At 38.5% G+C, this 23,530-nt stretch overlaps 1 protein-coding gene across 2 annotated transcripts in view; it reads right to left on the reverse strand.

Annotated features, from left to right (window-relative positions):
* Positions 1–23,530, reverse strand: part of fstl4 (follistatin-like 4) — a 314,099-nt gene that overhangs the window by 255,434 nt on the left and 35,135 nt on the right. For both annotated transcript variants that reach the window (XM_074672211.1, XM_074672212.1), the window contains one exon: positions 17,185–17,218. In XM_074672211.1, the coding sequence (XP_074528312.1) occupies positions 17,185–17,218 (34 nt within the window). The remainder of the gene's footprint in view (positions 1–17,184; positions 17,219–23,530) is intronic.

Below are 23,530 nucleotides of genomic sequence, written 5' to 3' on the forward strand. Positions count from 1 at the left end.
GCAGACGTCGCTGAGCAGACAGATACAACTGAAACTCAACCACTGATAATGTGAACATGCTCACATTCCTGCAATATAATTTAAACTAAAAGTACTGTAAATTGTCATTTGGCCCTGATGTAGATAGAGGTTCTGCAGCGTTTAATTTTCAGAAGGGAAATGCATATCTGATGTGTTGTTTATTTTTATTTCTTTCACTATTAAGTGTATTATTTATGTTTCCAAAGGCAGCTACTTAAAATTTTATTTCACTGTTAAGTGTATTGTTTCAAAAGGCAGCTACTTTAAATTTTATTATTCAGTTATTTATTTTCATTTTGTTATTCAAAACTAAAGCCAATTAGACATCTTTATGTTTTTCAAGTTTGCAATTAAGAAATGTAAAAAAAAGACCACAATCTAGTGGGCCTACTATATTATAGTTTGTCTAGCAGCCTTTGAGTCTGTTCTTTTCAAAATAAATACAGTCAGTGCTGCCATGAATGTTTAAATCAACAAGGTAGCATATATTTAATTCCAGAGATATAAACTTTTTTTCACTTATTTGTGTGCTGTATTTGTTTCAAAAGGCAGCAACTGTGGGAAAATACAATTAAACATATTTTCAAAGAATGCCAATGTGATGATTTTATGTCTACAATAATAACCGTAAAACCGTGTTTTTTTCTCAGACTATAGCTGTATACCAAAATCTGAAACCGTTGCACCCCTACATATCCACAAATTCATATACATACACACACAGGGCACTTTGTATTTTAAATACTATCTGTAGTGCAGTTAACGATAAAAACAAGAGGCTACATGACTTATTGGCCATGACTGAACCGTGGAATATTTATTTTAAACATAAGGATGCATCATTACACCCATTAAATGCAGTGATCTCCTGATAAAGTAGAGATCTGACAGAAATCCGTAGCCAGAGTGCATACAGTACATGCATACTGAGGGATAAACAGTTCATTTGTAGCGTCTGTGCCCTTCCCCTGAGCATCCTGGTTTTAAAATCAATTGTTCATTTTCTTTCTGCCTGGTAGCAACTGTCTCCTCAGATAACCCGCTGCATGGAAACTTTACAGCCCATTTCATGATGTCCACAATGACATGCTGTACTCTCTGAGGCTATAATACCAGTCCTTTATTCAACAGAAGAGCAGAGCTGCTTCTTCTCTCATTTCTATTTCTTTACAACCCCAAAGAAATAAATGCACAATAGCCTCTTCATTACAAAACCCAAAAGCTTGTTGGGTTCTTTCTCTGGGTTTTGGGCTAATCCATCAAATTCAGCACCTTGGACTGTCTCAAAATTAAGATTCAGAGCCAGTTCTTCTGCTTTCCTTGCATCCTAATAATAATGTTCCTGTTTGCACACATTTGTAGCAGGCACTCTGAACAGCATGTGTTTGCTTTCCGACGTCACAAACATTTAAAAGGATCTGATTAATTAATAATACGAGGGCTGCTTGAAATCTTCACCAACAAAGGACTTTGAATCCAAACTCACAACAAGAATGTTTTAATTGATGCAACCTCATTAAGGGTGTTAATCAAACTGATGTGTATGAAAGATTTTAAGAGTGACTATGTTTACTCAGTTGCAGAAATATGACCTGACAGCAGCATATTAATATTTCCACTCCCCTGGGTGTATGCAAATCCACCTTGTCCTCTGCAAAGTGCTTCTGAGGACCTTGCCATTTGAGATTCAAATCACAATAACTTATTCTCTAACTCTCGCAGGCACATACTGTACGTACTGTATATAAATGTGTCTGTGTAGCTGTGTGTGGATGTCAGCGTGTTTCTTTATGTATACGTGTGTGTTGGAGGAGGGGGAGAGGCAGGAGCAGAGAAAGCCAGCTCGGGGAAAAGAACGAGCTGAGCGTGGAGGCATATAATCTAAATTCAAAAGCAATCATTTTTGTTCTCAGCTCATAAAGCCGTCTGCTGGTGATGGGTAAGGCAGTAAAAATCAGGAGGATGAAGGTAAAGAATGGATCTGAGAGTTTGTGGGATGCTTGCGCTAACACGGTAGCAGATGGTGTCATATGGGGGTTGACCTCCTCTGAGTTACATGTTACTTATCACATATTACATTTCACATTGTGCAATATGGTCAAAACAGATATGTTATTTTTTCCCCCAAAAGGATCTAAGGATGGAAAGATTCATAACATCCATGGTTCTCCTTGTTCTTAAACTTCAAGATAACGATATACCCTCATAATCCACCATTAAGAGATTATTTTTAAGCAATCGTGTAATGTATAGTCATGAAAAACCTGAAATAATGAGGCTGGTCTCATTTCCAACATCATTTAAGTTGAATGAAACATTGCTAGTTTCATTTCCTCAGTAAGGAAAGTCACTATTGGCTGCCCCAGAAGTCATTAAAAGCCACTAAATGACGCTGCTGTCTAATCTGTAGAATAATCCATTATTTGTCATGGACTTTCTAGGAGAGAGAAATAACGTGGGAGAAACAGAAAGCAGATAAAACACAACATCATAAATATGATTAGATCTACAAATTCACTTTCTTCTGTCCATTCTTGTTTTATTTCTGTCTAAATATCAACCCTCCTCCTTTATCTGGGCTGGGGACCGGAAGAAGTGATCATAATGAGACACACACTTGTGTGATTTTATCTGCTGTGAGTGAGGAGGACTGTCTGTCTGTGTTTTGGAAAGGGGAGGGACTCACACGCTGACCATTGAGGAGATTAAAACACACTTTAACCTCAGATTTTCCAAACTCTAGGGAAGTTGCAAGAATTGTTGTCTTTAAAAAAAACTCTCCAGAGGGCCTGAAAAGTCATTAAATGTAGCGACAAAGTCTCTAAGTTGGCAACACTCCGTCGCGGTTTTATCCTCCACTTTATTACCGCTGTCATCAAAGCTCACACTGAGGGGCTGTTTACACAACAACGGTTTTAGGGTGAAACGCAAAAGTTTTGTTGTGTTTCGGCCTTACATTTACTGTTAGCTGACCTAAAATGCAAACTTTTGAAGAAGGCCTACAAAGTTGTTTTTTGCCGAAATCCCTTTTTCCGCTGCTGACACCACTGCTGTGTAAACAGTAAGCCAGCGTTTTTTTGTGGAAACACTGATGTCATGCTTGCTTTGCGCAAGTGCATACAACAGTGCAACAGTATCATTGTTAAGACTGTCGCAGACGACCGTGTTGTGCTTGTTCTGCTCAACCTGCTGAATCTGCTGACTGTCTTTAACAAAATGTGCATCTGTTGCTCCACTTTTTATCTTAGTTTTCACTAATACATACTGTCACATTTAAATTGATGCGGTACCGATGCCCAGTACCTGACAATCGGTATCAGTATTCAACAGTACCAACTTTTGGTACATTTTTGTCTTACTGTGGTCATAGAAATTAAATTCTTAATAATAAAATCTCAGAGTTTCCCTTTAACATATTTAGGTTTCAGTATATAAACTTGCAATTAGGGCTGAACAATTTATCGTTTTCAGATCGAAATCGCAATTTTCGATAATGCAATTTTGAGATCGCCAAAGCAGCAATTTTTTGCAGCGCTCCTGACTGACTCAGGATCTGTTGTGTCAAGTATTATACACATTCTGTTTTACAAATTTGTAGACAATCTGTATGTTAAAAGTGCTGGTAAGCAGGTCAACAACACAAAGCCTTTGTTTAGGAGTAGAAGTTGATGAACAGATTATTTATCATCACTAGTGATGATTAAAAAATCGTGAATTGCAATATCTGCCAGAAAAATTAGATCTTTTCCTAAAATCATTCAGCCCTACATGTGAATATCCCAAAGCTTGGTTTGAAGAAAATTGTGAATCGAGTTGAAATCACAATATCTGCCAGAGAAATCGCAGTTCAATCTTTCCTTAAAATCGTTCAGCCCTACTTGCAATGCTGTGTTCATGTCCAGAACGGAAAATCGCCCACTCTTCCTCTGACTATCAGTCACAAGTATACATTTAGGTACCTAAACATGGTACCATTTGATTTTGACTGAATCGATATCTGGTAATATGGATGGAATTTAGTCGGTACCACAAAGGGTCTAATTCGGCTCTCATTCCTACCAATACACCAGATGATCAGCTTGACTCCACTTTGGTGAAGATCTCCCAAAAGCTGCTTCTGGACAAGACAGTTATAGGGCCACCTACAGGCCTGGCATGCTTACTACAGTGTTTTCAGTCCATCAGTGTTTCTGTGTAAACACAGATTTTATTTTTCACTGCGTTTTAGCGTTTTCAGATGGAACGTTGTCGTGTAAACGGGGCCTAAATCTAAAGTGCTCCCAGACAGCAGAACGACTCAACGCCACAGGCACAACCTCTAACTCTTCTTCTCTGCTCGTCATGAAAACAACACACGCTTCCCCACAACTGTTCCGCTGTATCCTTCACCTTGTGATGGGCATGTAATGACTGGAGCTACATACTAGCTTCACACTAAGTAGTAAAATGACGAAACCGGGTGAGGTCAACTGAACGGTTCAGATTTTTTCTCCCATGAATCGTTCCATCCCTAAGATGATCAGGCTGTAGCTGAAACTCTTATTACTGATCAGGACGCGGTTTTCAGCTCTCATAATATTGGTTCATTACTAATGGGAAATTAACCGGTGGAAAAACAAGCAGGTTATCTCAGGGAACTAAAAAGATAAATGTCTGATAAAGGATGAAATGATTAATCGATGACAAGAAAATTAATAAAAGCAGCCCTGACACAATCAGATATGGAATGTGGCAAGACCGGCGAGATCAGAGATGCCAGATACTGTAGAGGCACATGGAGACTAAATGAGATGAAGAAATAAACAGCAGTATGTCTTTCAGGACGCCACAAGCCAGGCTGATTAAAAGGTGTCCTCATCATTCAAAATGGATGTTTACTTCACCTGCAGCCTCTTCCTCAGTCCTTTCTCATGCCCTTTACTCAGGCATGTGTTTGTGTTTGTGTGTCCAAACAGGCCCACTGGTGCAGCCTGCTCCAGTCACAGTAAAGTGTTATTCAGAGTGCCACTGTCAGTCCCTCTCGGTCCCTTGAGAGGCTGTGTGCCCTCCTTAAGCCCTTCAGCGGTATCTGCAGACACGCTCAACATGGGGCTTACTCTGCCTCTACAATCCTCCTTTGTCTTTGACTTTCAGACTTTTGGCCAAAATTATCGCAGCATGAAACTCGGGCAGACTATGAATTAGATCAGAAAAGAAATGAGAAATAACTCCCAACCCGATCAAATTGAGTTTCACGATGATGAGGAAATAGTGTGATTTATGGTGCAAATAATAACTTTGCTTGAAGGTATTCTAATTTTGTAACCGGGTCTATAAAAAGGTGGGTCTGATTTCATTTGGCTCTTCTGATTAAGTCCTCAATGAACTTTTTGCTTGGTAATCTTTATTGCTCTGCAGCTTAATGAAATCACATTTCACCTGGATTTACGATGTGACTGAGAGAGTGGCTTCCAATTTGAGCAGTAAATTTATTCTTTTTGCACATTTTAATTATGCATGTTTTCTCTGAGAAAAGAATCTACACATGGCAGAGTTTCTCTCTGTACAGACATTACAGAACATGCTACTTAATATTCAGTTTACTCGTATCGAGTGACACTCTGAGAAAAAAGTGGACTGTAGGTGTAAATGAGGAAATCAAAGCTTACACGTCAACCTGCAAGAGTGTGTCATATATAATTATACTCCTCTGTTCTTGTAATTTACAATGCTCCTGTATGTGAGAGATCCATGGCTGAGAAACTGTGGGTGGTTTTGTTTCTCAGCTTATGATCCTTGTCTCAACCTTGAATACAGTTAGCAATGACAGCATTCCCTACCCTCTTTACATTATAAAGTAACGTCCCTTAAAGTCTGTCACCTCTACATCTTTACATCTGTTCTGTAATCTTGTTTCCTCATCACATCTCCCCCCTACACTCTCGACTGAGCCGCACAGCTTAGAATAAAAAGTCCCGGCTAGATTGTGTGATATGCAACTCCTCTTACTCCGCTCATATAACGCTCTATAAAGATTCCCAATGACTGTGCAGCTGCAGTGATGTATTCAGAAAGTAAATACAGATGCTAGAGTACACTTCAGTTAGGACTAATAATGACACAGTCTTTTATAACTGGACGATCGTCAAACAGGCAAGTGCATCTGTTAACTTTCTCAAAAAGAGCTGAAGAAAAAGGATCTAATGAGTTTCTTTTCAGCCAGTTTTTTTGACTTTTCAGTTGACTATAAAGTAGTTTTGGATGTACACAATGGAGAACTTCAGGTTAACCTTTCAAACAACTGGGGATGTACTGACCTGATCTGATCCTTATTGGTATAGACCATAGACTGTATATAGAGTGGACAGCGTGGCTCCGCCATTTACCATTGTACGGTTTTGAAGCCAAAATACCGCCGTCTCAGGCGCCACCATTGTAGCAGTTTGGAGCCAGAGTCTGCGCAGTAGAGACGATGAGGGATTCTGGGATAATCTGAGCGGAGCTGGGTGACAAAAATAATAATAGTTTTTTTCTTTCGAGAGTCTAATCACTTCTTAACTCTACTTCCCGACATATATTACGATCCCCGAAAAAAATACAATAGAACGGCAGCTGGCAATCATCGTTAAACGTTACGTAAAGCCTCGTTTTTAACCTCGTATAACTAATGAAAACAAAACTTTTCAGGAGAAAAGAGGACTTGGATACAATCGGACGTAAGAAAAATTTCTGCGAGGTGAATTAATTTTTTAAAGTTGACCACAGCCCATCTGGAATGACTGGAAAGCCAGATTTTTAAACCTATACTGCAGCCAGCCACCAGGGGGAGCAGTTTTTGTGGAGACCTCACTTCGAGCCAAGCAAGCGGACGTCCATTTTTTTTTACAGTCTATGGTATAGACTCAAAAAGTTAGATTCAGGAATCAGGAATACTTTATGAATCCCAGAGGAGGAATTTGGTTTTACCATTGCTCTTCATATAATATAGCAGTTGGAAAAAAGATGTAATAGGGTTATCAAAGATGCTATGAGGAGGATGTGTTTTAATTGTACTCCCTCGCCCCCTTGTGGCCTGGAGTCTCACACACACTGACCTCAATTACTTTTAGCAGGGTGTGTGTTTGTTTTGGAGTCAAATGGAGATCAGATTGTAACAACTCTTCTTTGTTCAAGACAACTTTTTACTGGAGACAGTGCGACAAGGTAAGGTATTTATCAGTACAGTTACGTAGCGCTATGGTTTGAAAAGTGGCAACAAGCAAATGTTTTAGCTTGTTTTAGTTGTATCACTCTCCTGTTTATCTTTCTTCTGCTCTTCTGTCCTTTTTCTGTCCGACAGTTAGGCTACTGTGTCCACCATCACTACCAATTTAATCACAGAAATCATTTTCAGAGGAGATATTACACAGATCTTTGCGTTTTATTTCTTCTTTCTACTAAACTTTGTCAGCTGGCTTGGTGTTGTCGTAGAGACCTAGATGTGCCGTAAATGAATCTGCTTTTGGTTTGCTTGTGCCAAAATATTTGACAACAACTTTTTAAGGGCTGCGATGATATGCTATTCAATTACGAATTTTGGGGAGCCAATTTGATTCTTTGATATTTCCAATTTTTGACTTTACTTTTTGAACACCAGACCATGTTAAAAAGTTAAATAATGAAATTAATGTCTTCAGACCATATCTGGACTATATCTTGAGCCATATTTTCCCCCAAAATGCACAACACGTGAGTCAGAGAGAAACATTTCGCCCTCTGCTGGAGAAAAGTTGTAATTTTTTCCCTATTCAGTTTATAAACAAAGACTGAAATGAAGGATTTAAATTTTAAACCAAAAAAATAACAAAGAACACAGATTTTAATATTGTAAAACAAAACATCCTGATAAATATGTGAATTAATTTTTCCTCTCACCTCTAGCAACTTTTAATATGTATAAATTAATTCCTCTCTTATCCACTGATAAGGTTTACAGCTCAACTGTAATTATTGTTAGTGTTGGAGATATACAGCTTTACACATTTAGAATCCCATTTAATTATAATAAAGTCAGTTAAAATATATTTCTATTTCATTTTGGTTTACAAAGTCTGAACGCCTGAAGTTGCCAAAGCATAATTCCTAGTCGTATCCTCAAATTTAGAAAAATTAAATGCTAAATTAATACTGGTATCAGATCGGTATGGATCAGACACCAAATCCAGGTAGCAGTATTAGTCATTGTTGAAAAAAGCAGGTAATATATGTATCAGGATGGCACCAAGAGCTTCATTATTTAGTAAAGAGCAATGGATAGAAGTGCGAAGGTCAAGTACTGCCACAGTCCTGGGAACCAAAGGGAGATGGAGTTTGACGACCATTGAAAAAGATACTGAAGCTGTACCTCCTCATGATCAGTGAGCACTTCTCTGACTCCTCTGTGGAGCACGTTTGTTTTCCATTATTGCAAAATTAAGCAAAATCTTTCCCAGCTGAACTGACTCTGTGCATCTTTCTCTGGTTTTGATAGAGATTTTTTTATCAACTAACAAACTAGCATTGTGACCTCTGATACACAAAGATGAAGACGCCACCGTTCTCCTTGTTGACTCTGAAGCAGAAAGACAAAACATGCCGAAGTCAGCATGCTGCAGGTCAAACAAAAGACAATGAAAGCATCTTAGTGAATGGAGTAATTAAAGCCAGGAGATGACTTCTAATCCGCCCCCCGTCTACTCCAGCTTCTCCCTGACTATCTCCTCTCCTCCCAGTTTCCTCCCCAGTCATTTACTGCTTATTAGAGTGTCTCTCTGTCAACCTTGTCCCATCTAATTCTCCCCCAATTACAATCTAAATGAACCACAGGACAGCTTAACTTGCTTTGCCTCCTCCTATTGTTTAATTTGTGACGGTAACAAACCCTGATTAGGCCTTTGTAAAGGTTCATAAATTAAGCACTTGAGGCTGAATTAATCGCCATTGGCCAGGAAGATAAACGGGCAATATTCAATTTTTCCATATGGATCCTGCTAACAACAACAACAATAACGCTCAGTGAAAAGGAGCAGGCTCAGGGAAAATAGCTGTTTGATTTTCAGCTGTTGCATTTTAAACAGCCAGTAAAATGTCACTTTTGTTTGTGGCTGAATAAGCGAAGAACCTTCATATGCAATGTTTGCACTTATGCAAACAGCATCTGCCTTCCAGAGGCAAAACTGGGCCACTTTGATTAATGTCACTGTCTGAACGTGAGGAGCACAGACGCAACAACACAAGGTGTGCCACAAAGGGAAAAGGTGAGTGGAAATAAGTCCTGAAATAAATGGAAGGAGTCATTTGAGAAAAACATAAATCTGAAATGAAGCATTTAATTAACAGAGGGAAAAGAGAGAAGAAGAGAAGAGGGGTAGGATGGAAATCAAAAGGGGGATAAGCAACCAGCAACTGGCAATGAGAAGACACAATCCTAAAGAGCTACACTGATCGTCGTCCAAGAGACGGCTGAGCAAAACGAGAATATGAAATGCAATCGCCTGATTTGATGGTGGATCTAGTTTAGTGTACAAACAGGCAGTGTATAATTAGTCTCAAGAGGTAAATCAGCACACACTAAGTGGGGAAATCTCACAATATGAGCGTGTCTGTCCTCAGATGACGGGCGGAAAGATTCCATGATCTGCTGGAAAAAAAAAAACTGTTCATATATCGTCACTCTTTCACAGCTCTCATCATCCACCATCAGTCAGATAAGATATTCACAACATTTAGAGACAAAAACTTTCAGCCACAGCTGCTGCCAACATCATGAAAACACCAGGTTATGTGATGAGATGGACCACAGAATATAAAGCTATTAAACGCCGCTGTTAGAGATATAGCTCTGCATTTTGCTGATTCCCCAGTTGTGTGTTTTTTCTTGTCAATAATGGAGCTCCTGCTGTCAGCAGTGCTGCAGAGCCTTCACACAAGCAATATTCCTTATCTTAGTACTTATGCTGCCTTTCAGGCTATAAGAGGAAAACATGATGGGCAGGAAGAAGACAAGCATTCTGTCACACAAGACAATCAATCAGGGCTTGTTTGCTGCATGGGACCACAAAAGATATAAAAACAGAAGGGTGCAATGGATAGAATGAGGCCATTTGTGTAAAAATTACTATCTTCTTTCTTACCATTATGGGTTTAAAAGCAAGTACAGTGTTAAAAGTTTGTTAGTACACATCCATGAATTCTTCTAAATGTGGAGCCTCATGTGGCTCTTTGACCCCTTTGCAGTGGGTTCTTGTTCATTGAAAAAATCCCATTGAAATAAAGATTTTTTTTTCTTACAGAGGGTAGTCATGATTAATGACATCAACACAAAAAAAATCATGCATTAACATTTTGTTGAACTAAATATGCATCACATCCTGCAGTAAAACTTGCCACCATGCTACTTCACCTCCTACAACATCAACAGCCCACCAACTTTCCATGCACATATGACTAACCTCAAGTTTTACAGCCCTGGGAGGATAACTAAATCTACAAGAAGGCAAATCTGGAAGAAAATACAGATTTTAATTCTGTTTGGATGGAATAATCTAACTGTCACAGCCAGATTAGTAAACATGCTTGACATGTGGTAAGACACTGGCAAACAACAACAAAAAAATTGGTGACTTGAGGGATATAAACATATAACATCATATTCAAGTATATTTTGCATTTTTTTTTATTTCATTTTTTTTTTTTACTTTTGTACATTGTAAAGTTGTTGTTTTTTTCAATTTTTGCTGTTTTTATGGATTTTTTTTTTTTGCAAATTTTTGAAATTTATTATTTTTTATTTGTTTGATTTAATTTATTTTTTTCATATTTTTGAAAATATCTAGAATTCACTCAAATTTACTTATAATATTAAACTTAGACATTACATGAACAATTTCATAAATCCAAAAATTTCTCGTTTCGATACTATTCACTTTTTTTTTTTAACTATATCTAGAATTTTACACACTAAAGTGCATTTTTTTTTGGGAAAGAAACAGTAGATTTTGTGGCTCCGGATTGACTTTAATCCAGGTGAGCTGAGGTGAAATGGCTCCCATGAAAGGTCTAGATAAAAGAAACTGTGCTCCTACTGTTGCAAACAGTCTTGCCTGTGGGCTCAGACCCGGACAAAGTAGATATCAATATTAAATTAAAAAAAAATTACCCCATAAAAGCTCACATATATTTGTCTATCACAGCACATGATGCCAGAGCTCCATCTTTTATTCTGCAAGTGTCTCCAAATCCATTCAAATCGTCTCAAAAACGCAGAAAGCCAAGAACAGCATCGGCTTCTCACTACTACCCTCTTCATTAAGAGAATCAAACCCAGTGCTGATGTTCAGAAGCCACTGTCAGTCACATTCACATCTCATTATCACCCTGTCCGTTGTAATGATTCACTCTGAGAAGTGAGTCATGGGAATGAGCTGGAAGTGTTCTAACACAGGGACGATGTGGGATGATTCTGGTTTGAGTCTGTATCATGGTCTAGATGGCGACAGAAGGTGAATCAGTGATGGGTGGGTGAAGGGAGTAGTACGTAAGCTCTCACTGTTATTGTTCAGTGGTTTAAAATGTATGATCTAGAACAGTGGGTGTCATTTTCAATGATTTCCCTCAAAGGGCCAGGTGTAACTCAGTGAGGGTATAAAATGTAGCTGTATATAACGACATGTAATGTAAAATAAATGCAACTACTGCTTCAAAAATGCACCCTCTGAAAACGACTTTGTAGCACGATGAAGCTAGCTTTCACTGCCGCGTTGTTTTTTTGTTGTGGCTTTCTTGAACACATCCTACTGTGATTGCAGTTTGCATTTTAAATCTTGTACTATTTATTTTTTTTCTTGAAGGCTCACTTTAGCATACTGAGCTTCGTGTTTGGTGTCAAAATGCCGCAAAGACATACCGGTTTTTCTCCTTGAAGCACAAACATATATTCACCTTCTCATCTTTCTTGAAACAGCCTTCATCTGCATCGACTTCTCTCTTCCTGGACATTTTGGGATCATTGTTTTATTTCTTAATTCCACTCATCTGGAAAATGACACTGATGTGGAAACTAGGGATAAAATATGGCTATTTTTGGAGAATCGGATAACATCGAGTTTCGTTACATGACCAGGACTGATCCAGTTTTCACGTGTTTTTAGCAGCGTCATGCTTCACGACTGCTGTAAATCAAACCCCATCAGCTGTGCTGGACTACTTTTCTTTGTAAGGCAATGATAGTAAAACAGCGTCTTGCAACATTTGCAAAGTGAGTGTTCCTCGAGGAGGTACCAACAGGGCTCAGTTTGATACAACAAATATGATTTGTCATTTAAAACAGAATCACCCAATGGAGCACGGGATTTATCAGAGAAAGGTATCAGTACCAAATCGTAGGGATGGGAAAAAAAAATTATAAATCAAAATATCAGGACTTTTTGTTTGACAATATCAAAATTCGGATTCTTCGTCAAAAATTCTTTTTTTTTTTTTTCAAATTCAAAATATTTATTTCAGCCTTGTTTATATACTGGATTAGAAAAAATTACCACTTTTCTCCAGCAGAGGGTGAAATGTTTCTCTCTGAAAAATTGTGACAGAATCAAGTTGCGAGATTAGCATATCTTCCTAGCCTTATCAGATCGGTATCGCAATTTAAAATGAATTGGCACCCCAAAAATCATAATAGAATCGAAATTGCAAGGTTAGCATATCGTCCCAGCCCAATCGGGTTGGATCAGAATTTGATTGGTATCGGCAAAACTATCAAGAAAAAATCGAATCGGATAGGAAGTAAAAAAAAATCTGTATTGGGACATCCTTAGTGAAAACACTACAATCTAGTGGCAGCATGCCCTTACTTCACGGGTAAACTAATCAGTAGGTATTATGGGAAATGTAGTTTATGGTCAATGCACCGTTTTGACTTATCCATTATAGGACAATCAGACCTTCAGAGCTCTTGCGTGCCACAATAAATGGCATGGCAGGTGACGTTTGGTTTGACATGTGATCTAGAAAGACAAACCTACAACTTCACAAGAAACAGGAACAATTGAAACCAAAAAAAAAAAAGTTTTAATGCAGAAAGACTCCAGTGACCACAGGGCTGGGACTGTGCACACGATAAAATGACTTTGTCACTTGTACCCAAAGCCTTGGACAAAATTATCAAAACTGCAAAGTGTATGCAAATTCAAAGCCATGACCTTTAATTTATTGTTTCTTCGTCTGGTGTTCCAATAAACTTCCTGTGACTGAATACTAAACAAGCCTCTGCCAACACCTCTTCTCAACACTTCGCTTCTTCAAAACGCTTCCAGCTTCAGAGATGCGTTTCTGCTTTGTGCTCCTGGGGCCGAGCTGCAACTTTCTCTGCGTTTGTTTTTATCAGCCAACCCCCCTTCAATGTTACTGTTCATTTTTCTTCCATGAGCAAAATAAACATCTGTGAGGAGGGGTTGGGCAGAGTGTGATGGAAATGCCTGCATCAGAAACACCTCCAAGCCTCTCTCCCAGCGGCTCATGTGATACTGCAGCATAATTGCAGAAAACAGGTGAGGAAAGCGCACATAACCAGAAAAGCAATTATCACCTGGAAAGCTCCCTTTCTGTTCAAAGTCCAGTGTTAGTAATCAGCTAGCACACATCCTGAGGTGGAAAAGAAACATACGCTGCTCTGGATGCTGAATAATAAACATGAGGAAAAGAAATCCTCTGGGTCATGTTGGGGTCTAATAGAAGCCAGCACCGCGAGTAAGGTAACGGCTCCGACTGTGGAGATGAAAACAACACATCATAATAGGGCCTAATGCTTACAGAGCTAGTCACTTGTCAAATAGGATGCAGTCAGCCTTGGAAATAATGCTGTTACAGTAACTTACACACATCCACTCAATCTCACTGTCATGCACTACAATGCAGCAAAAATACACAAAACAGAAGAAGAAGGAGAAGGAGACAGCGAGTACAAAGACTTCATCCCAATGAGAGGAGCAAAATGACTTTCACAACTTCTGAGCCAGAAATACTGACATTAAAAATTGAAATGCTTCATACTGCTGCTAAAAAACCTTACAATATTAAACACAGTCCTACAGTAAAACTATTATTTATGCCTTTATCAACCAAAGACAGAATCCTCATCCTCAGCCCATGATTAAAACCAGTATTTCAGGACCATGGAAACAATTTTAACTTGATTTTTTCTTCTTGCATCCCATGCAAATGATTTTTCTAAATGTAGGTGCTCATTAAACAGTGGTTCTCACAGTGAGGGTCAGAGTGAGTAGATGTTTTACCCATAATTGGAAAAACACAAACAAACTTAGTGGTTAAATTTTGTATAAAAGCATGAAAACAGAAAATGTATCATTTGTTTTTGTTTTTTTCACAGTGTTGAAGACACAAGATTTCTGAGCAGATATAAAGACAGTATCAGAAGTGGGAGATTAATGAGAGAAACACTGATATGTGCAGGTGAGGTAGTATAATTCCGTACAGATTAGCTAAATTTCATATCTGAGGCCTTTTTTTGTTTGATCTTATTGATCTGTTTTTGGCCCATCAGTGCATTCCTACAGCAGAGGGAAATCAATCTCTGGCCATGCTGTTTTGGGGGTCGGGGGCTTGAAAGATTGGTAACCAGTGCAACTTTAGGTCTTCTCATCATCTTGTGCAAACAAAAACCTAAAACATCTCTTCATTAAACTTGATGCTTCTGTTTAATATGCTTGTTAAATATGTAACAAGAACCCTAAATTGTATGAAAAAAATAATGTAATAAAACCCTGAATGTAACAAGTTGATACATTTGGATCATTCATAAATTCTGGTTGTTGTTAGATGCTGGACAAAGTCATTTGTGCTTTGCAGTGGTGGGTCTTATGTTTGAGATCAGATACTGCAACAAGTTGTTCTGGTAAACAAGACTTAAGTATGGTGGCCAGTTGGTGTCAGATGGCCTTTTAAAAGGAAATGTAAAACATGAAGGTTAACACAAAAGTCAGCTTTAGCAGTTTTCTAGCGGACAATTTTCCTAACGGACACCGAAGAGTTGTGAAAGTAAGTAACTTCAGTTATGATAAATATAATTTCATAGGAATCACACCTTGTGATATCCTTCATAGTACTTTTGGTTTAGTAGTGAGATAAGAGATCTGTGTTTTTTCTCTGGTGAAAAAGATTTCTGTGATTAATTTTGTAGTGATGGTGGACACAGGAGCCGAACTGTCAGACAGAAAAAGGACAGAAGAGCAGAAGAAAGAGAAACAGGTGAGAGATAGAGCATGAGCTAAAAGCTAAAAGGGCTAAACTGTTTGTGCTAATGTTGATTCCAATCCACAGTCAGCAGTTATTCTGCAGTAGTCTGTTCAAACTTGAGAGTCTATCAATAAAATGAAGAGTGAGGTTACGTTAGCTCTGATTGGTAGATGACTGGCAGGACATAACCAGGATTTACTAAAATTACAAATTGGACATGTCTTAGAGATTTCTAATTCCAATAGATCCCTCCTCACAGTCTCTTTAAGAATTGTTCATGCTTGATTAAATTCTATTTTTAATCACATCAAATTTTATCCTTACCTATAACTGTGATCATGTATACTTATGTATGCTGGATGTATGTAAGTGGAGGAAATGGGTGTGCAATTATGGAAGAAATGCTTGTATACTATCTTTAGGTACACATGTAACTCTCATACTTAGGTTTTTTGTTTGTTTGTTTTGTTTTTGTTTCTTTTATTTGGTTTATCATTTATTCATTAAACTAATTAAAGGGTCAGGACACCCTTGTCTACTAATACTTTGGCTCCATGTACACTGCCATTTGGGGTGGGATCGGGTGGTTGTTGGGGGTGGTCGATGGTTGAAAAGTATTACCATTGTGTCTATATTGCCAAAGCTGCTGGACAACAACTAATAGATAATTGATGACAAAAAAAGAATTGTTCATGCCATGACGTGGGCATTATAGCTGTGTTTATCATAACTAAAGTTAAAAAAGAAAACTGTTTTACTTACTATCACAACACGTTTGCATTCATGTTATTATTTGTTTTTGTTTTTTGTTCTTTTTTTGGTGTGGTAATATTTTTTCCTTGTGCAAATCTTTTTTAATTTGCAAAACATTCGACCCTTTACAGCCACTATACTTAGAAGACTTTTCTCTTTCTAGGGAACAAACATCTCACTAATGTTAGCAGCATGCACCAGGTGCACACTTTTCCTCCATCTAAAGTTGCTCTACTAAAAACTATGAAAGCAAAAGTAACCCAGGTAAATAAAAAAAATGTGTTTTTACCTTAAAATAATGGTCTAAAGCAGAAACTTGATTTTATTTAATGGATGGGATATAGCCTCAGCCTTGGGCCGTTTGTTTAAAATGAATCAAAAATTGAAAACTAAACATCCCCGAGTCTGAGCCAATGATTGTCTTGATTCTCTACCTTGAAAACATCAGAAGTGCTGAACTTTATACTCACTGAACTCCAAATCTGGTTACCCAATTGTGAATTATTTTCTCTTCTGAATGTCAACAGCCTCAGAAGTCACTGCAGTGGAAAACAAGCCATACCGCCCAGCCAAACAAACAATACTTAATCACTCCTGACAGGAGACTGAAGATGGTTGACAGCTGCATAATTATTCACCTGATGAATACATTTTTCAGATTATAGCAGACTTGTCACTTGGGATGAGTGATTTCAGATGCCTCTACTTTTTCTTTGAACTGCTCGGTGAGTTTTAAGAGGTGACAAGAAGTGATGGAGTCGAGTTGGAATAAACAAAAGTAATATCTCCTCTCAGGTAAGCATCAGGATAAGCAAACTGATGACATTTAGAGCCACACCTGGACGTGAAGATTATCTATTGGCGGCAACTCACAACCAAGATTATTTCACAATTTAATCTGACATGCTCCGAAACTACCTGTGAGCGATAAATGTGATGCAATAAGTGACTGTCTCTCTTGTTTCATCATCTGAGGTCTTTTCCATTACGGGCTGCACTGTCCGTTTTATAGGAACCATTTGAATTTGAATGACTTCCCAGCAGCAATCAGGAAAGCAAAGTGCATGCCAGAGTTACAGGAGGAAAAAAAAGAATTCATCATGGAGCACAACATGGCATATTTTGAAGAATGCTGTTTGGTTTGAACTCAGTGAGTGTACTCACATTGATCGATGTTGCCGTCTGCTTTCCCCTTCTCCTGCAAACACAGAGCACACACAAAAAGTGGTTATTACAGGCTTGGAAGAGTGAGACAAAAACAACGCGTTCTGTAGCTTTTTCACACGCCATCCATTACTTTGCCTTTTCCTCTTTTCAGGGTTCAGAGAAAGATGGAGACAAAAAAAAACAAAGGTGAGCAGACAGAGAGAAAGTGACAGAAAAGATGAGCGGGGAAGGAGTGTGGTGAATGACAGCACGGTAACAGGAAGACCTTTTCAAAGACGAACCCCAGAATCAATTCGATCAGCCTAATTGATAAACAAACAGGCTTGGATGGCAGGTGTCACGATGTTGTCAACAACGGCTGATATCACAGGGGTAAATACTGATTTGATTGTCAGCCCAAACAGCGGGTAAGATGTCAGGGTTTGAGTTTAAATCAATCATAATACATTTCACTTTCAGTTATGGCTTGATTATGGCTTTGGTGGTGTTTGGATTGCAGCAAAACTTCAGAGGAGAGGCCACAGCAGGGTGCACGGCTGCCCGGTCTGCGGTTTTCAAGAAAAATTAGGCTACTTTTGAAGTGATGCTGCCAGCTGAATATTTTGTCTGCGGCTGAGGTAGACCTGCATATTACATGAATAATGTGTATCGATAAAAATCCATATTTGAATAAATTCAAAACATGAACATGGGAGACATGGTTGCAGACACAAATGCTTCAAAAAGCAAAAAGTTCTCCCGTCTCCATCTTTCAGAAATGATTTAATTCACAACTACATGCCTGCTCTTTCTTAATCTACACCTGGAATAAAAACCCCATTTGGCCAAGACAAAGATTAACGAAACGGACACTAAATATAGGTATTATTTAAACGAGATGTGAAAATGTGATTCTTTCTTATTCTCTTTCAGGTTAAAACTGTTATCTCCTCCATCTGGCTGACACACCTGCAGATTGAAGTGAGGTACTGCAATCACATCAGCTGCATAATGACAATGACAGAGGAGAGGATGGATGAGGCTATAAGGCTGCTCATTGTTTATTGTTTATGTTAAAGCGCTCAGCTTTCTAAATAATAGAGTCAAAGGCTTTAGGCAAATATTAATTAGTCAAACTGAATTGTCTACAAACACTTGCCAAAGAAGAGATAAGGCCTGCTATTAATGAGACTGCATATTAAACAAAAGAAGCTGAGGTTATTAATTAAAAATAAGTTTCCAGAAGAGAAGTGTACGTATGTTTTTTTTTTGTTTGTTTTGTTTTTTAAAAATTTGAAACCTTTCTATCAGTTTTCATACTGTTTTCTTCAGAAGTTGAATTAACAGTGTCCTTTCTGTATCTGCCATAAATCTAGATCATCACCTTTCAGTGTTATCTAGCTTTTATTTTCAAAACTTTAATTTTTCAAAGTACTGTTGATGCTAAGTGTTTCTCCTATCATTGTATTAGGAGGGGCAACCCATGCCCCCCAACAAAGGCACCCCACCCCCCGGAAGTCAAGTTAATTTTATTTCTATATAGTGCCAGATCACAGCAGAAGTGATTTAGAGTTACCTTTCTCATAAATCCTGTCAATACTTTTTTTTTTTCTTTTTCATTTAACAGACTAAATACCCCTTATTCATCTGATTCTGTGACGAGGTGCCTTTTGTACTTTGTCACATTTACATTTCTCCTTATGTTGTTTCACCCCAACGCGTTTACAAACACAAACACGTGCGCACATTTACAAACATGAACAAGCTCATTCAGTATAGTGGACGGAGAGCTAGGAAAACCACCTAGGGAAAACACCGATGCTAGAATCAGCGACTTGCCGTGCAGCATCAAAAAGCAGTGAAAGGAGCAGAAACATCTAAATTAAGAAACATACCTGATCAACAATTTAAGACCAGTTGAAAAATTGCACAACTTTACATTTTGCACTGTTGGAACTTAAAAATGTGCAAAGTAGAACTTCAAAATGCAAAAAGAAGACACAGAAGTGAGACAAACTAAATAATGCGTGAGGAATTTAAAGGCAAAAGTTTAAGTGAAATAGTCCAATTGATCAAAAGTTTAAGACCACAGCCTTTAAAAGCCAAAATCTGCACTAAATGTTGATTCAATGTCATTTCCTGTCAGGTATTCACCCATCATGACCTCCAGGCAAAGGCTAAAAAGCTTTTTGCCTCTGAAAGGCCTTGAAAGGCCTTGTCTCCTTCAATGCCACAAACTTGCCTGTTTGGACTTTTCCAGAAAGCACCAAACATGGGACATTGAAAGGTTTTATCAATGAAAAGGAGACCTCACTGAAGATGTTTTCTCGGGGGCGCCATCATGATCTGGGGGCTTTTTCCTTCAATGGAACAAAGGAACTTCAGGTTTGTCAGGAGCATCCAACGGTGGCTGGTTATGTGGAGATGTTGCAGGGGGCCTCCTTCATGACTGAAGGCCCTGGTCTGTGTGGTAATGACTGGGTTTTTCAACAGGACGACGCTGCAGTTCGCAATGCCTGTCTTCTTGAGACCCAACAGTGCACAATGTAAATGTGTGCACTTTTCAACACTCATGCTTGTTACAGCAGCAGGCTTGTGGCTCTGCATAAATGCATCTGATCTTGAGATGCAGTTTAATGTACAGAATCAAAACAAGGGCTGGACAGGATGTTTTAAAATAGAACGCTGGAGAGCCTTCAGAAGAAGGAGCCAATATGTGGCAGCATTTGAAGTGTTATGACGCTCTGCATTCTTGTCCCTCTGAGTGGATGTCGCCAGTAATGAGGCTCAGTGATAAAACACGTGTGTGTCTGCGAGGCCCTCTCGGCTTCCCAGGAGAACGAAAGCTTCACGAAAACACAGCAGTTTTAGTGCCTCCTGTCACTACGCCCCCCTTTGTCTCTTCATCTCTATCCCTCTTTCTTTCTGCCATCTGTCCATCTTAATTACAGACGTGCTTCCTCATGATGGCAGGATAAAATTGAGTGTGCTCATCAGCACCGCCTTCCATCATCTCGAGTGCTGGTGTTTGATCAATTGATTAGAGAATCAAACCAAGCATGGAGGTGAAAGAGGGGCCATGTGCTACTTCTAAAAATACTGTCTTCTCCTACCCATGACTCTCTCCGGTCATTTTTATCACTTTTCTTTCTTCCGTACGACTCAGGTCTGGAAACTCTATAATGGAAGAGACAACAGAAGATTTTAAACATAACTACTTTGTCCCTTGACATGGTTTGTCTCTTACTTTAACAATCAAGTTACTGTTCATTGAGAATCTGCTTGAGGCTGGGTGCAGAAAGACTGCAAGTCACGTACACACCTAGCCAAAAAACAGACTTTTACGGCATTAAAAACATATTTACAGCCTGGCTCAAAAATGGCTTAGGTCTGAAACACTGATTCGCTACCGGCACACACTGTACGGTGAGTGTTTTTTTTTTTTTATTCTGTGGTTTTGAAGTTATCAAGATCATTTGATCGTCCAATCAGAGACACAACTAAGCTCACACGATGGACAGCCTGTAGCTGGTAGAAAGGAAGCTCAAAGCCGGCGTCACATCCAATGTGGCCGCGTCCGTGGATTGGCTTCATTTCACGGTATCAGGAGCAGACAGGTGACGTCGCGGCAGCTATGTCCATGTTTCATAGTCAATACATACAATGCAACACATTCAGTGGTTCGTAATGTGCGTAGCTTCTAGAACTTAGCACCAACAACCACAACTCTCCAAGTCCACCCTCTAATCCTACTGCTGAAATTTTACAGCATCAGGAAACAAAGGTAGTGCTAACCAAGATGTCAATTTGAAGGCTACAAATCAGCTGTCCATCTATTCCACTTCACAGGTGATAGACACAGTTTTTAAGAGGAGTTGTTGTGGCTTTAACTCACAGGTAGGCTAGATTCTTAAATTTCTTACGGTTCTACAGTTTCATTTAGCAGACGCTTTTGTCCAAAGCGACGTACAACACAAGAAAGAATTCTGATGGAAGGGAAAACCTTAGTTAGCACAAAAAAAGGGCTAAGTTATTTGGCTTTTGTTTTTGATTTTTCCCATGTAAAATAAAGTAGGGATAACTAAACACAATTAATCACTGCAACATTATAGTTCAGCCTTCAACAACATTCAATGATTAGTGCTAAATGTTCACTAAGAGCTGCGTCTGAGACCTTATGACTCATTCTACCCCTGAGGACAAAGAGGAGAAGGGTCAGATTAAGGGCCTAAGTGTTTCCTGAAAAGATGAGTCTTCAGACATCTCTCAAAGTAGAAAGGGAGCAGCCAAGTTAGCCACACATTTTTTTTTGTAGCATTGTAAACTGAGCTGGTGAAGACACGCAGAGAAAGGTAAAGCCTCGCCCACAGTTGGCTCTGCTCTGATCAGCTGGCAGTGGCAATGCCAGATCTGCTTTGCCGGCTAATTCATGGTTTTGATCGCGCTGGTCCAATTAAAAAAGCTGGGATTCAGATCGTAGACCATAGCTTTAAGTTGTTTAAAAAAATGATCATCACCCTCACTAGTCAACATCAAATATAGCTGTCGATAGTAGGGATGGAACGATTTATGAAAAAAATCTTAAGTATTTGGTTTACGACATGAGTGCATGTATCATTCAGATTATGAGTTTTTTTGTCTTTGTTTTATTATTCATTTTGAGGTGTGTGTGTAGTTCTGATCATATGCATGGACAGCGTGAGGCAAAGGTTTATAGCAGGACAGTTGTGGAGGAAGGCATGTGTGTTGTGTGAACATGGCAAGCAGATAAGACAAACAGTCAAAGTTAGAGGATGTGCCCGTGGCATTGTATCACTCAACAACTTGAAAAACAAATGTTGTTACTTTGGCATTTCCTTACTGGTTATTTGGTTATATGCTATTAAATAATACCAAAGCAATCAGTCAGCTAGGACTAGTAAATGAAGATATTTTACTTCTGTAACAGCCTGATAAATAGTTAAAACAAAAAGATTTTGCTGGCAGTGTGTTGCCATTGCTGTCACTGTGTTCAACTGTGAAATTCTTATTGGTTTTCACAGAAGCAATATAGTTAAACTGCATAAACGCAATCAGATTGTTAAAGCCTCTCAAACAGTCGTACAAACAAATGTCTGAGTGCTCCAACCCCCCATCTTGGCTGCCATTTAAACTCCCAGAAAAAACGAGAATCTGACATTGATGCCACAGAGACTGACATTTCATGGGAATGCAATTTAAACAGCAAGGCAATTCAAGCCAAGCTGTGACTGTTACTAAGTCAGCTTGACTATGCTCTTTCCTAACTCTTCATTCGAGGACCCACATGTTTATATATGCCCACTAACTCTGCCTCTGAATCTTAATGGCACTCAGAAACAAAAGTCTGTGCCTGTGTGCTAATACAGCGTTTGAATCCCTGTGAAGCAGTTGCTCTAGCTATCGTTTCACATGTGGCGCGTATTGACATTTTGACCCTTTGTTAAGATTCAGCAAGATTAGGATGACGAAGGAGCAAGAGGAGGAGTGGGAGTGAGAGCAGAATCTGTCAGCGTCTTTGTTTCACAGGAGTTCATCTATCCACATTCAATAGTTATTCCCTGCTGTCTGCTGCATAGAGAAAAGGGACCTGTCTTATGTAACAGTAATTCATCAGTGCACCAACAAGCTACTTAATGAGCTAAATGGAAAAGAGCCAGAAGGGGGGGAAACAGAGCTGGTGATGTACCTACTGTAAGTAGTAATACCTTCAAAAGGCACAACACCGATGAGTCTAAAAATAGAATGAAAGTCTTACAAATTCAAGCTTTTATCTCAGCATCATTAGCTGGAGTGGTTTCGTGTTTTCAGTGGTGCTCACTGCTGGCACAATCTGTCCTCTGAACATTTTCATTTTATTCAAATTTGTCCCTAGATTTAAGACCAGAGACAGTTAATAAACAACATATTGACTAAATTTAGCATTTCTTATTTCCAGATGGATATGGCACTAGATGATAAAATGTTTTCATCTATAAATTCCAAGAGACACACCAAGATTTCTATCTGGCTAACTACATACACTCATAATAATAATAATAATAATAATAATAATAATAATAATAATAATAATAATAATAATAATAATAATAATAAGCACTTTAAAAAACAATGTTACAAAAATGCTTTACATAAAAAAACAAACAATAAAAAGAAATAAAAGAGAGGAAATTAAAGAGATTTTTGAGACAGAGCTGATAAAATACAACAATGTCTAAAAGGCTAAAAACCACTGTTTTATAAAGGAAAGAAAAATATCAGAAAAAAAAAAGAAATATTAAAATGTAAAAAAAATAAAATAATAATAATAAAATAAAGATTAAGAAGTCAAGATTCTGCCCATAAT

The sequence above is a fragment of the Halichoeres trimaculatus genome, unplaced genomic scaffold, assembly GCF_033239565.1.
Source record: "Halichoeres trimaculatus isolate MK-OKI-2021-1 unplaced genomic scaffold, fHalTri1.1 fHalTri1_scaffold_6, whole genome shotgun sequence".
Lineage (NCBI taxonomy): Eukaryota > Metazoa > Chordata > Actinopteri > Labriformes > Labridae > Halichoeres > Halichoeres trimaculatus.